Raw genomic sequence first — 13,839 nt, 5'->3', positions numbered from 1 at the left:
TAAAAACTGTTTGTTGCTTTTGTTAAGGCCCACTCTGGCAATCATATTTCTTAGTTAGGGTTTGCAAGAAGTATAGTGAATTGTCTTCAGATCTCTTATGCTAAATCCAAACATACACTAAATGTTCTGTTAGAAATGGGGTTTCTGGTTGGCAGAAGTATACACCTTTCTCTTTGTTGCGGCACGCTTCTTTCCGATGCAGTGCAGTGCGACAGTTCCCGCGGCGACACCCTCCTTCGGAGTTGCGATGGCAGGCACAGCGACACGTTTCTTCTAGTTGAGTCTTGCTTCCAGCTCCTTGCGGCACACAGTTCCTCAGAAGGCCCAGAACAGCAGCAGGCACTTCCAAAAGAACTCTGGGGAGATGGGGGGTGAAGTCTGTTGTCCCTGAGACTTCAGCAGGAGGCAAGCTCTTTTCCAAGATCATGGAGATCCTTCACAAGTTGAAAGCAAATTACACAAAGTTCCTTTCTCCTTCCTTTGGCAGTAAGGCAACCACTGCAGGCCAATCCCCCAAGCAGCCCTTCAGCTTGGGAATAGCCTCTCCTCAGTAAAGGTTTCTTCTTGTAGTCCAAAAGTGATCTAATTTCATGGGATCAGGGTCCCAATATTTATACCCCAAAATCCTTTTTTCTCTGAGGGGTGAGGGGCCTTTGCCCAGTCCAAACCAGTGTGTTCACCAGACTTCTCCTTTCCTTTCACAGTGCAGGCACATCAGATGCCCCACAGGAGGCGGAGCCAGCATTGTGGAAGGCAAGTACAGTCCTGGAGCACTATGTTTACAGGACTCCTGGTCTTCTTTCAGTGTGCAGGGCAGAGACATCCGACGCTCCCCAGGGGGTATAGCCAGCAGTGTGGTAGGCAGGCACAGCCCTATACATGGTTGAGGTGCGACTCCTCCCTCCCATCTAGATGCACCACTGGGTGACTCTGCCTGTCTCTTGGTATCCCCAGCCCTGTCACTCACAAAACCAGACAATGGAATACAACACCTAACAGAGGCATGCTTGAAAGGTTAGGCCAGCAAATACTTACTTTCTAAAAGAGGTGTTTGCAAACACAATGTTCAAACCAACTGCATTAAAAGATGTCTTTTATCATTCTTCAGGCATATTGAACTCTAATTTCAACCATGTTCTCTGCGACAGTTAGGATTATAAAATGTAATGACTCTAACAGCCCATTCTGGCCTATGGAGAATAGGTAGCCTTGCAATAGTGAAAAAACGAAAATGGCTGTAATTCACTATTAGGACATGTCACACACATCCGGGCTTGTCCTACCTTCTACTTACAATGCACCCTGCCCTTGGGCCTACCATAGGGGTGACTGATATGAAGAAAGGGGAAGGTTTAGGGGCTGGCAAGTGGGTGCACTTGCCCAGTCAGCATGACAGTACCAGACTGCACGCAGGCTCTGCAATGGCAGACCTTAGACACCTTTTACAAGGCTTCTTTTGTGGGTGGCACAACCAGTGCTGCAGGTCCGCAGTGCGCTAGACAAGGATCTGACGAGTAAACCAAATAGCCAAACATGGAACCACTGATTAATACATCAATTTACAATAGGGAGCACTTGCACTGTGGCACTGAATAGCAGTGGCACAGTGCCCAAGCATCTAACACCAGCAAAAACGCGAGGCAACAGCAAAAATGGAAGACCCACGCCAATGGTGCCAGGGTCTAACAGCAAGGAGCAGAGGAGGCAATGCATTGTCGATTCCGTGGATGGATGTGATGCATCGGTTTCGATACGTGCAGTTAAAGGCTTCGTTGACTAACCTCTTTGCGATACGTCGATAATCGCGCAGTCTGTCATCGTCTAGCTGCTCAGTCTGTTTAAACAATGTTGTTTGGCAGCAGCTGAGTCGCGTTTAATCTTATGCGATTTTAAATAAGTTTATGGAACCTATATGTAATTGAATTAAATCTATGCTCTATTAATCCTCTACCTTGCATATATTCCTGCTGCTATTTGCTTTTTTTGCATATTTAATATTTAGGAGTAAAGCGGAAGGAAAGCTTTTTTTATATAACACTGCTAAGGGGGCTTTTTCTGCATTTGCATTTGATCAGTGCTCTGGGGCTTTTTTAGTAGACAGTCCTCTCCCTGCCCATGTTCAATGCCAGTCATACTCCCTGTAGCACACACCATCTTAGTTGGCAGTCTATTTTTTTTCTTTCACATGGCCTCAGTATTTAATGAGGGCTGGTGCACGGATGCACCTCTGGCGTGCCAAAGGCAAGCCTGTCTGTGCTCAAATGGGCACAGGGACCCTGCCCTTTTAGGGTCAAGTAAACTAAATGTGTCAATTGTGTATATACCAATGTTACCTTGTTTAGGGGAGACACACATGTACTTTAGCACTGGTATAGTGCTTTCATTCCTAAAGCCAACAAAATGAATCCGCAAAAAGATAGGGTAAGCAGGCAAAATGTTTGAGGGAAGACCACCCTAAGGATGGAATGGTCTAACATTCTACTCTTCCCCCTCCCAGCCCCCCAAAAAAGGCTCCACTGTGGCATTCCTTTGGAATATACAGTTTTCAGGAATCTGCTAAGCAGCTGTATGGTCTACACCAGACACCTTCACAAAGCCTTGCAATGTAGGCATTCATGCCCGATAAGAGGCACAGTTCAGGCAAACTGCCCTTAGAACATTGTTCCAAACCGCAAATTTATCTGCTTGCAAGCCACCACCTTAGTGGCAGGGCACTTTTTCAGGCTATGTAAAGCATGTGATCTACAGCTAAAACTGCTACAGACAGGACAAGTTACCTGTAATGAATGCCCCCCCCCCCCACATTACTACCTTCAGTGCGTCCCACGCCACCTTTTTTTTTTTTCAGCTCCCCTTTGTTTAGTGTACATAGTAAGGCATTTATGTATGGTTTAGCAAATGTTTGTGTACAGCCACTGGTTTTTGTGAAAGAGGATGATTTAAGACACCAGGTGCATGTTTGTAGCTACGCTTAAACGCTGTAGATTCATTTGCATCTGCCCACCTCCCTGGATTTGAACTTACATTTTAATGGTTTTCATCATTATACATACATTTTTAACATCTTCTCAATGCACCATAGACTGTTACTTTTACGCTTTGCTTCACGCCACATTCTTTCATTCACATGTCAGGAGAAAAACCATCTAAAGGGTGGTTTTTGAAAGACTGTTAGTTGTAGATTCCTTAGCTTAGAATTACCCTACGGCGTCCGACTGGATCCGGATAATTTTTCTGTAGCAGTACCCCTGCTAATCGGTAGGGGGCGTTGGTCGACTCAGTGTTTGGCGTCGTGTTCGTCTGGATGATGTCGCCGTATCTACTTAGACGTCAACCCTGCAAGCTGACATCAGTTCTTTCTTTTTCTGCGCCAGCCAGTGCAGATCCAGAGACAGCGGTACCCTTGGTCATTTTTTGACTAGCACTTTTTCGACTTGTCAAAATCTATTTTGTCATTAGACTCCTGGTGCACGTAGGAATGTCCCATCGTTGGACTGGCTTCAGGCCTTGTGACTACTCCCACAAGTTTGTCAGTCACGGACGCTCACCTTGTGTGCCTATGGTGCCTGGATGCCCGACTACGACCCGAAGTAGTGCTCCGACTGTCAGGCCATGAACCCAGTGTCTTTATGGGAGCGATCCTAAAAGCTTCTGGAGTCCCATCAGTCAGCTCTGCGCCCCTCGAGGTCCCCGTCGAGAGGGAGGTCGCGGGATCAGTCGCAAAGTCACCACCATTACTCTTCCTCGAAGTCTTCATCATCGGGTAAGTCGAAGCACAAGAAGGCAGCGAAGAAGCACCGGCGTTCTTTGCCTTTCCAGCGGGACGCGGTAGGTGGTCATCCTTCTGCTTTGCCCCCAGCGGAGCCTACTGGGACGGCTCAGAGCCTCCCTTCCTTTCCGGGAGCTGGAGCATCCCCTGCCAGCTTCGTGCAATTTACCATGCCCTCCACTCCATCTTTGGGCTGCCTGACTTCCCTGACTCACCTTCGGGCCTCGTGAACTCTGCAACTCTGCTGGGGGCTCTAGGCCTTCGATGCCGGTGGCTCTGGCCTCTGAGCCTCAGTGCCCCCAGGAATCCAGGCCTGGAATCGGATCGGTGCTGGTCACCCTCACAACACCTCCCCAGCACAGATTCTTCCGACCACACTACCAGTTGTGTCCCCGGCTGGCGTCAACCCAGGCCTCCCTCAACTTGGCACGGAGATTTGGTACCGGCACCGACCTGTACTTTTATACTGCTGGTCTACCCTGGCGTTCCCTATCTCCCTGAGTGGCAGCCAGAGGAGGGCTAGGAGGACTGAGTGGGGTCTGTTGACCCTCTGGTAGACCAGCTGAAGGAGCCGGACTGGAGAGAGGAGTTGGGTGAGGCCAGTGATCTGGATACCTCCCCAGACCTTGATATGCTTTCTCCTTACTATGGTCATGGAGGAGGGCGCCTCCTACACTGTTGTGTAGGGCGGCTGAGGCCTTGGGCTTCATACGGTGGTTGTCTGGGCTAACCTTCTGACTGGTGCTGCAGCGGCCTCTTCGGAGCCCCTGCTGCCGTTCAATGAGGCCCTCCTAGGCATCCTACTGGGCACTTGGTCAAAGCCCAGCACAGGGGCTCCTGTGGATAGGATGATTGCCTGACGCCACCACCCGCCCCGGGCGACCCACTTTTCCTCTCCCAACACCGTACCCCCGAGAGCTTACTGGTCCAAGCCTCAACATCCAAGGGCGTGCTTCCCTCCTGCTCTCCCAGATAGGGAATCCAAGAAGCTGGACCATCTTGGGAACATGTTTGCTTCTTCCAGCTTAGGACTGAGGTCTGTGAACACTGCATGTCTATTGGGCTGGTGCACCCACTCTGTGTGGGACACGGTTGCGCAAGTGCTGTCACAGTGCTCTGAGGAGGCCCAGGCCATACTCTGCTGTGCGGTTGCAGAAAGTAGACTCAGCAAAGTTTGCCATTCGATGTGGGCTGGATACTGCCTACTCGCTGGGTAGAGCGATTTTCTGTGTCAGTACCCTTGAGGCATCACGCCTGGCTACGGTCCACTGGCTACTCCGAGGATGTCTAGTCTACCCTTCTGGACATGCCCTTTTGATGGCAGTCGCCTGTTTGGCAACAAGGAAGATAATGCCCTTGAGCACTTCAAGGACTCTCGAACTACAGCCAAATCCTTGGGCCATGCTGCCACATCTCATGCCGTTCCGTCTGCCTTCCGTGGCTATGGAAGGGGTGCCCCACCACATTCCCTCCAGGGCCACAGACCGGCGCAAGCTACCCAGCCTCTGCATGGCTGTGAACGTGGGACCCAGCGCTTTGGGGGCCAGCGGGGTGGCCAGTCCACCAGTGCCCCCTCCGCAGTAGCCTCCACCTTCCTAGCCCAACCTTTCAGGGCCACCAGTTGCAAATAGGTGGCAGGATCCGCCATCCTGTCCCCCACTGGCACAACATCACATCGGACAGGTGGGTTTTGCTGATAGTCCGAAGGGGCTACTCCCTCCCCTTCGAGACTACCTCTCCCTACCCTTTGAGACTACCCCTCCCTAAATACCACCAACACTCCATTGCATGTTGGAGGATCACTTGTCAGGAAGTTGCAGCTGTCTTGGCCAAGGGAGCTATTGAGCGATTTCCTGTGCCAGAAGTAAGTCATGGTTGTTCCAACTTCTCCCTGGTACCCAAGAAGGACAAAGCCCTGTGTCCTATCTTGGATGTCAGGGACGTCAACTGCTTCCTCTGGAAGGAGAAGTTTAAAATGTTGATGTTAGCTCAGGTTCTGTCTGCCATCGACCCTGGATACTGGATGGTAGCATTTGACTCCCAGGACGCTCACTTCCACATCCCTGTCCTTCCAGCCTACAGGCGTTACATACAGTTCATGGTAGGCCATGACATTTTTAGTTTACCGCGCTCCCCTTCGGACTTACCAGCGCCCCTTGGGTGTTCATGAAGGTGATGGCGGTGGTCGCAGCTCATCTGCGCAGATCAGGGGTTCCAGGCTTCCCCTATCTCCACAACTGACTGTTGAAGTAGCGCTCACCCCAGGCTGTCATCTTCCACCTCCAGACTACGGTGGACCTCCTGTACTCGCTGGGGTTCACTATCAACATGCCGAAGTCACACCTGATTCCCTCTGAGAAGCTTCTTTTTATCTGAGCAGTTCTGGATACAGCTCCGTTTCCGGCTTATCCTCCCGAGTAGCGAGTCTGGGATATTCTGGCTACGATACTGATTCAGCCTCTATCCCGGGGGGCTTTTTGCCGAGTTTTGAAATAGGAGCTGCATATCGCTTGATTACTCCAGCTCACGCTCATTTCACCAAATCGCAGTCGGGGCACGCATTTCATGCAGAGAACTGGATTACAATTACAAAAGCCCCACTTGCGTACGACTAGCGACAGGAAACCACGCAGCCTTCCCCTGGCACCAGACAGACGAGAAGGGATGTGCAAAAGCATGACCTCAATAGGGAGTGAAAGAGGGAGGGAGGAAATGCGCAGGAGGAAAACTGTAGACGAGAACTTAGGATGGAGTGAAAGCAGGAGGGGGGTGAAGGGGGGAGGGGGTGAAGACTGCGGAAGAAGGAAAGTGAAAATGTTAAAAGTGAATGGACGAGGGTAGATGAAAACATGAGTAAAGATAGAGGAAATACATAACATTGGAGAATAAGGAAGGAACGTGAATAAACAACTGAAGTGAGTGGCATCAGGTGAGAGAAAAAAGCTGGAGAGGAACTATTTTGTCCGCAAATAAAGCACAGGGTGAGAATGAAAGAAGGACGAAATAAAGACTGAGAATGGAACTATGGAGAAGAATTGAGAAGGAACACAATGAACTATTGGGATCTGCAAGGTAGAAAGGAGAAGGAAGTAAAAGTAAGTCAAAGGAATGATTGGGAAATGCTGTATGCATTCATTCATGCATGCGCAGTCTGCTGTTTTTCAAAGCACATGCTCGTGCTGGTAGCGCAGCTGCGCACTCCCACAAGCTGTATGCCGCCACAAGCACGAATATGTGCTTCGAAAAACAGCTGAACGACTGTTAAAGGTCTCCTATGCAGTGCATGCGCACTGCGTAGGCAAGACCTAAAAATGTGTTAAAGAATAAAGCAACATGTCTGCTTTGTCTCCTCAAAGTGAGGCAGATAATAGATTCTGTCCAGAGCTGTCAGAATGAATGTAAACATAAACATAGGAAATATTAAAACCTCCCTAAGGCCAGGACGACAAGTGTAGGTAGGTTTTCATGATAACGATTTATGTAAATCAATTCAGTTAGGAAATCTCGAGTAATATGTATAATGTACATACGTACCCTCTATCCCTTATACACCCAGCTCCCGCCCCTTCCTGTATTGTGTACTTTTGTTGACTTCAAATCTATTGTATACGGTTTTGTTCCTGTAAAGCGCTCTGATACCCTAACGGGTCAAGTTCGCGCTCTATAAAACACTAAGATAAAAAAAATGTATCTTAATCCACTAAAGCTGCAAAAATAAATGTTTTTCTTTAATAAATTGTCAATAGAGCAGCAAGTGATTAGCGAGAAACAGGAACTTGAAATTGAGCCCTGACTAACTATATTTCAATTATAATTTTGTCTCCGTTCTTTTCCAATTGAAAATGGTGAGAATAGCCTTGTGTACAGTAGGCCCTGGGCTCAAAGGTTTTAGTCATTAAAGTTGTGTGGTCCATTTTTCACAATATTGCAGTTTTTAAGTCTTTGGAAAGGCAAAAGTTTGATTACACTTCTTTATTTACCAGGTGGTCTGGCCGCAATCATCGCGAGAAAATTGGAGTGCATGTTAGCTTTGATCAGATGCTAAATATGGAGCCCTACTGTTGCAGGGAATCAACAAAAACTCTCATACCAGAATGCTTTATTTATGACCTCTCTGCAGTTGTGATGCACCATGGGAAAGGATTTGGGTCTGGACATTACACTGCTTTTTGCTACAATCCTGAAGGAGGTCAGTATTTTTCCAGAAAATTGCAATTCCTCCTCTCCTTTTCATTGTGATTAACAAAACAAATGGATTGTTTGTATTTTTCTTCCAGAAATGTAATTTCTCAAGTTTGTTGTCAAAACAGTGGCTACTGTTTGACATACCAAATTCTCCTTTGTGGTCTCCACTGATCACTAGAAGCACTAAATGTCACTCATTTACCTGATCCTAGAGCACACTTTCCAAAATAAACATTTGTACACTCTTTGAAAAATAAAAGATGAGTAAAATTAAGAAGCCATTTTTAACAGCCAATTATAGGCTGCATTTGCCAACCATTGCATACTTTCTGTAAGTAACAATAAATAACTACTAATTAATAAAAGTGACAAACACTTTTTAAATGTCTAAATGAGATAAAATCAGGGTAATATTGCTAAGTAGGCTGGAGCCTAGAGATGATGAGCTGTCACTGCTCCTTTGAGGAAGAACACTGGCACAAACAGGGCATGATGGGATACTGGTGTATTTTCTCCAGGTCTGTCGCTTTTTTTGGCTCCTGTCAACAGGAGTGTGGTGCGCAGAGCTTGGCATTTTTGGCCTTTTCCCCCCAGAAAACTCTCAATCTTTCAAAATTGGTGTTGCTTACTGCCTATAGAGGCAGGAAGTGTTTTTTTGTCATTAGTTTTTCATTGGGTTTTTAAAGACTCAAATCTACAGGCAGGCATTTCAATCTTCAACCTGTAAATATAAACTTCCCTTCTTCCCGAACCACCTGCTCTCTAACACCACCCCTTCGGGGACCACCACATTGAAACAGTCCAGATGCGTTGTAGTCCAACACCTTGTATCGCAACTTTTTTACATGCCTACAGCCATGTTCGTATTTTTGTTTAATCCTCTGACATTCCAACTAAGGAGTGTTAAGTCTGTGTGCATGGATAAGCCATCACATGCCATCGGGATAAGTGTTGAGCCCTGCGTGTAGTGCGCATTGCGAAGAGCTATGTACCTTATGAACATATCAAATAAAGTCATGGTATTATTTTTAAAACTCAGCATATAATCTCTCCCATCCCTGCTTACTCCATCGCAGGGACTTAACCCTTTATCAAATAAGGAACATGCATAATTTCTCTCCCAACATAATGATGAATAATAATCGCTCATATGCATCCCAACCAAAGCTATGGACTTTAAAAATGTTTCAATGCAGTCCAGCTTTTTCACGGATTGCGCTGCTCTGTCTTCGAGATCGGAGACTCTTCCCTCCGCTGTGTCTAGTCGATTATCTTGCACTTCCAGAGGGGCCCACCATTGTATTTAGTCTCTTATCTAAAGAGTCGAACCCGCTGTCAATTGAACGGAAGCATGCCCGCCATGATGGCGTCTCGGCAGGGGGAACATCCATTGTGCGTGTTTTCTCAACGCCACTCTCCGCCATTTTGGTGTCCGCTGAAGCATCAGGAACGCTGGGCTTGGCAAACTGCAGTAATCTCTCCTTGGGGTCTTTCTTAACCATCTTCACCAATATGGCCAGCCCGCACCTGAGCAATTTTTCGATGGGCTCAACCTCTCAGAGAACAGAGCATGGCACTCTGTGTAAAGAGGTCAATAGGAGCTAATCAGTGCTGCAGAATAAAGAAGCCACAAGTGTCCTGCCTTTAGCTCACCCCATACACTCGGGAACATCCACGCTCCTTATTGATACTGTATGTGGTCTGCTCAATTGCCAACACACCTTGCAGACCCAAGATGAGCAATGTTGTCAGCCGCGCCACGATCACGGCGCTGCAGCCAGTCTCAAAGGGCGGGTCTTGCGCGCCACGGCTAGCCTCTATAGTCCACCATCCTCCCTGTGCACACAAGCTGGTAAAATCACCCAGCTGGGCGGCCGTCCCCCAGGCTCACCGGCGGCCCCTGTTGCCGCAGTGCCTCCAGGGTAAAGCATGCAGGCAGCAGGCATGTTTCAGTGAGTCGCAGGAGGCTAGCAGTCAGCTCGCTCTTAGCGCGATACAAATGGGCCCGACCGCTGCCGGGACCAGCTGATAGCGGCCGCCGTGTCGGGAGCCGCGCCTCTGGGTCTCTAGATCGCAGACAGTAATCTGACCCCCCCCCCCCCCCTAGCTCCAAAGTCCTTCACAAAGCAGGGTGAGGTTGGGCGCATCGGGGATCACAGCTCGAGGCCTCCCCAATGTCGAACAATGCCTGGTGTGCGCAGTGTGACGCAGCCGCCTCGCTGCGGCTGCGCTCTTTTCCTCGGCATATCTCGGAAACTATTACGCCCCGAGTAACCGGAATCATCACATCTTCGGTGGGCAGATTGGCTTGCTTTTGTAAGGCTATAGTGCTAGGATGTGAGACTGATCAGCGGAGCTGCAGAGCTACACGGCCATCTTGGTCGGTAGTCCGACCCGGACTGGCCGTTGCGGGCACCGGGCAATCCCCCGGTGCGCCGCAAGGGTGGGGCCCGGTTTTGGGCCCAGGGAGCCGTTTTTTTGCTACAGGGCCGTTTTTGCAGCTTAGCTGCAAAAGCAGCCCTGTAACAAAATCGGCAGAAAACCGGCCCGACAAAGAGCTCGGTCACACCCCCAGGGAGCCGGCCAAGCACTTTGCCAGGGCCGGTTTTGGTTATCAGTCCCCCCTGTCGTTAGCCCGGCCACGCCCCCGCCTACAGCCATGTTTAGCATATATTTTAGTCAAATGGGACCAGGATGCACAGTCTGGTCTGGCAATACAGATCTCAGTTCTTATTACGTTTTTTCATAACGGGGACTCACATTCTGTTGAATCAGTGCCATTCCTTTGAGCTCATATGCTACCTTTTCTTGTGTTAGTAAATACCAGAGGCACTGGTGCCATGTTTCTGGTGACTCTGCCAATGTGCTACTCCTTGATCCTAGTATTGTTTGCTTGGCTGCTAGTAGTAAGTTAGAAATGCGCTTCCTTTGACAGAGTATAATGGGTAGGATTTTGCTGCTGGGATCCCAAAAGATTATGGATGCTGGGTTGTTACTCCCTGCCCCTCCCTCAATCTGTGATACGGTATTTTGAAGAGCTCTCCAGATGTAGAACACATAATAAAGGCATGCTTCATGCATGTGCATTATAAGAAGGCCAAGGACTTTAGTTATGAGAATTAACTGTACCTTTTACAGACTAGAACTAATAGTCACCCCACCGGGGGTGGGGGTTAACAGAGCTGTGCTCCTGAATATAATCGTGCCATACAGGGTCTGGATTAAAAGAACCATAACCACTATAAGTCAGAGGGGATTACCCCTGACTTGTAAGGTCAAAATAAATCAAAGTAGGGGCGCTGACCAGTAACGTACTTTGGCTCGATAACTGCTTAACAAAGTATTCCATCCCAACAAGTGGTTACCAAATCACAGCAATTTTTAAAATCTGTTTGACAAAGACCGCTTGGCAGTTGAAGCGAGTTACTAGGTTGTGTGTGGTTGCAATAAATAACTCATGTAAGCGAACTAGAGCGTGATAGTCTGTTTTTACGGGAAGCAGGCTGTTGGAGGTGTGTGTGTATAATGTGTGTGTGTGTGTGTATTTTGGGCCAGAGGGTGAAGTGGAGTGCTCCACCAGCAAATGCAAAAGTCCAGTTTTGGCACTTAAATAGTGTTTAGTAGTTTCATGGTGCCTCTTGTTGAACCACTCTCAGCCCAACTGCCAAAGCCAGTGGAGCTCTCCAGTTCAGGGGGAACTTTCAGAGGAGGGCCAGCACAATGAAGACCACTGGTAAGGGAAGCCATCACAGCCAGCCCCCTTTTATCCCAGCTTTGAGCCCCAAGCCCGCTCACAAAGCACACTCCCTTCCAATACCGCAGCACTGCAAGTCAGGGCTGCAGGAAGAGGCACCCCTCTTCAATGAACAGGGCATACAAGGAGTTGACTTGCTACCATATAGAACGATCAAGAATCCCACACGCATTAGATCAAAGAGAAGCTCTTGCAACAAACATGAGAAAATGGGACTACTAGAAGGTCAAGGACATCCTAAACAGACATGCAATGTTACAGTTACTGTGAGAACTGGATAACCACACTGGGCCTGCTTCTATTGAATAAATTAATAAAGCTGCAAATGTACAAGATAGTCCTGCTGCAAGAGGTCATGCAGTGACTTCGGAATAGAGACTGAGTCACCAATAGACCTCAAGGACTCCTACCTGCACATGCCGGAGAGCACCACACTAAGTTCCCATGATTAGTTATGGACAAGGTACATTATCAGTTCTGCGTTTTGGGATCAATTCTATACCAAGGATATTCACAAAGTGCCTTGCTCTAGTGGCATTACATTTGAGACAAGATGCATGTCTACCCTTACCTAGACAATTGGCTAGTAAAGACTAGATTGTTCAGAGTGCATAAAGAATATTAACACTCACACCACTAATTGGTTTTCTCCCTAAACATAGGCAAGTAATCACCAAACGACGTTCTGTGAGCAAGACTAAACTCTGACGAAGAAAAAGCCTTCACGGCCTACAAAATAGCTTTGGCACTGACAGACCAAACTCTTATTTACCATAAAGGACGATCTCTGATAGGGAGGATAGATAGGAAAGTAATGGGCTAGCATCCTGCATAGCCCTAGTGGCACACAAGACTACACCTGAGACCGCTTGACCACTGGCTGTAGTTTCACTGGTCTTTGGCACCCGGAATTTGAGAGGATCTAGTGGTTGTAGAGAGAGGACCGTGGTGGAACACAAAAAGCATTACACTGGGCAGGCCTCTGAAATATCCAACTCCCTCAGTGACAAGCATGACCTATACTTCCCATTCAGGTTGGTAGGCTCACATGGGAAAATTAAACATCGAGATATGGATTCCGGATGATACAGTAAAATACAACCAAACTGATCTCAAAATAATGTTTTCGCCATTGAAATCTTTCCTAAACATGTCAATGAAAAAACAGTTCTGATTTAAAAAGGACAATGCAGCCACGATGACCTCAACAAACTGGGGGGAGCAAGAGCAGGACATATGAAATGGATCATCCTGAAGAGCATAGCACTTGTCCCTTTTGGAGGTTCAAAACACAGAAGCAGATGTGTTAAGTAGACCTACTTACTCATCACACAAGTGACCTGTTTGCAACACCAAAGAGCGCAAAGTGCCAAAACTTTGCATCCAAGTACCCACACAGACAGTCTGAGGGGAATGCCCTGTCAATAGACTGGCCATGGAGCTTTACATGTACTTCCTGCCAATTCCAGTGATACCCCTGGTGTTAAACAAGTGCCGACAGGTACCAATAACGCTGATGCTTATCTCACATTATTTGGCCAGACGGACAGGTTTTCTGAACTGTTGGAGATGGCACAGAGCAAGAAGATGAGGCTTATTTTTTGTTAGTAAGTCTTGGTGATAAGAGGCCAGAGATATCATCCTAAGCCTGTAACCTTCAGCTGGTCATGGTTCCTGATTACTTGGAGTTTGGCTACCCATGTCTCGCACAAGACCATGAAAATCCTCAAATAAGGAAGTAGAGGCAGCACAAGGAAGTGCTACAGGGCAAACTGGAAAAGATTCATACATTTGTGTAACAAAGAGCAGAAGACAATTGCGCACAAGAAACCACGGTGCTCAGGTACCTCACCCACTTTCTAGATGAGGGGCTATCGTATACCTCTCGAAGATCCTTCTCTCTGGCATAGTGGCGTACACTATAGGCAGACCCTCCAGGATTTCGCGATATCTCGATTTGCAATAAAATCACGAAATCTGCAATTTTGTGTAAATGCCGCAATTTATTCTAAAGTGCCCATGAAATTCAAGGGATGCAAGTGGACCCTTTCTATTGGCCCTGTGGCTCTCGCCCTAAACTCTCGTTTTGAGACTGTATCCCATGCAAATCCCTGGGGAGGGCTGAATAAAG

The 13,839-nt window shown here is 47.8% G+C and overlaps 1 protein-coding gene across 2 annotated transcripts in view; it reads left to right on the top strand.

The window, feature by feature from the left end:
- The window catches only part of USP44 (ubiquitin specific peptidase 44), a 182,430-nt gene that overhangs the window by 132,566 nt on the left and 36,025 nt on the right, over positions 1–13,839 (top strand). For both annotated transcript variants that reach the window (XM_086919071.1, XM_086919072.1), the window contains exon 5: positions 7,753–7,958. In XM_086919071.1, the coding sequence (XP_086775197.1) occupies positions 7,753–7,958 (206 nt within the window). The remainder of the gene's footprint in view (positions 1–7,752; positions 7,959–13,839) is intronic.

The sequence above is a fragment of the Lissotriton vulgaris genome, chromosome 1_1, assembly GCF_964263255.1.
Source record: "Lissotriton vulgaris chromosome 1_1, aLisVul1.2, whole genome shotgun sequence".
Lineage (NCBI taxonomy): Eukaryota > Metazoa > Chordata > Amphibia > Caudata > Salamandridae > Lissotriton > Lissotriton vulgaris.
The sequence above is the reverse complement of the archived record's forward strand: the minus strand, read 5'-3'. Positions and strand labels throughout refer to the sequence as shown.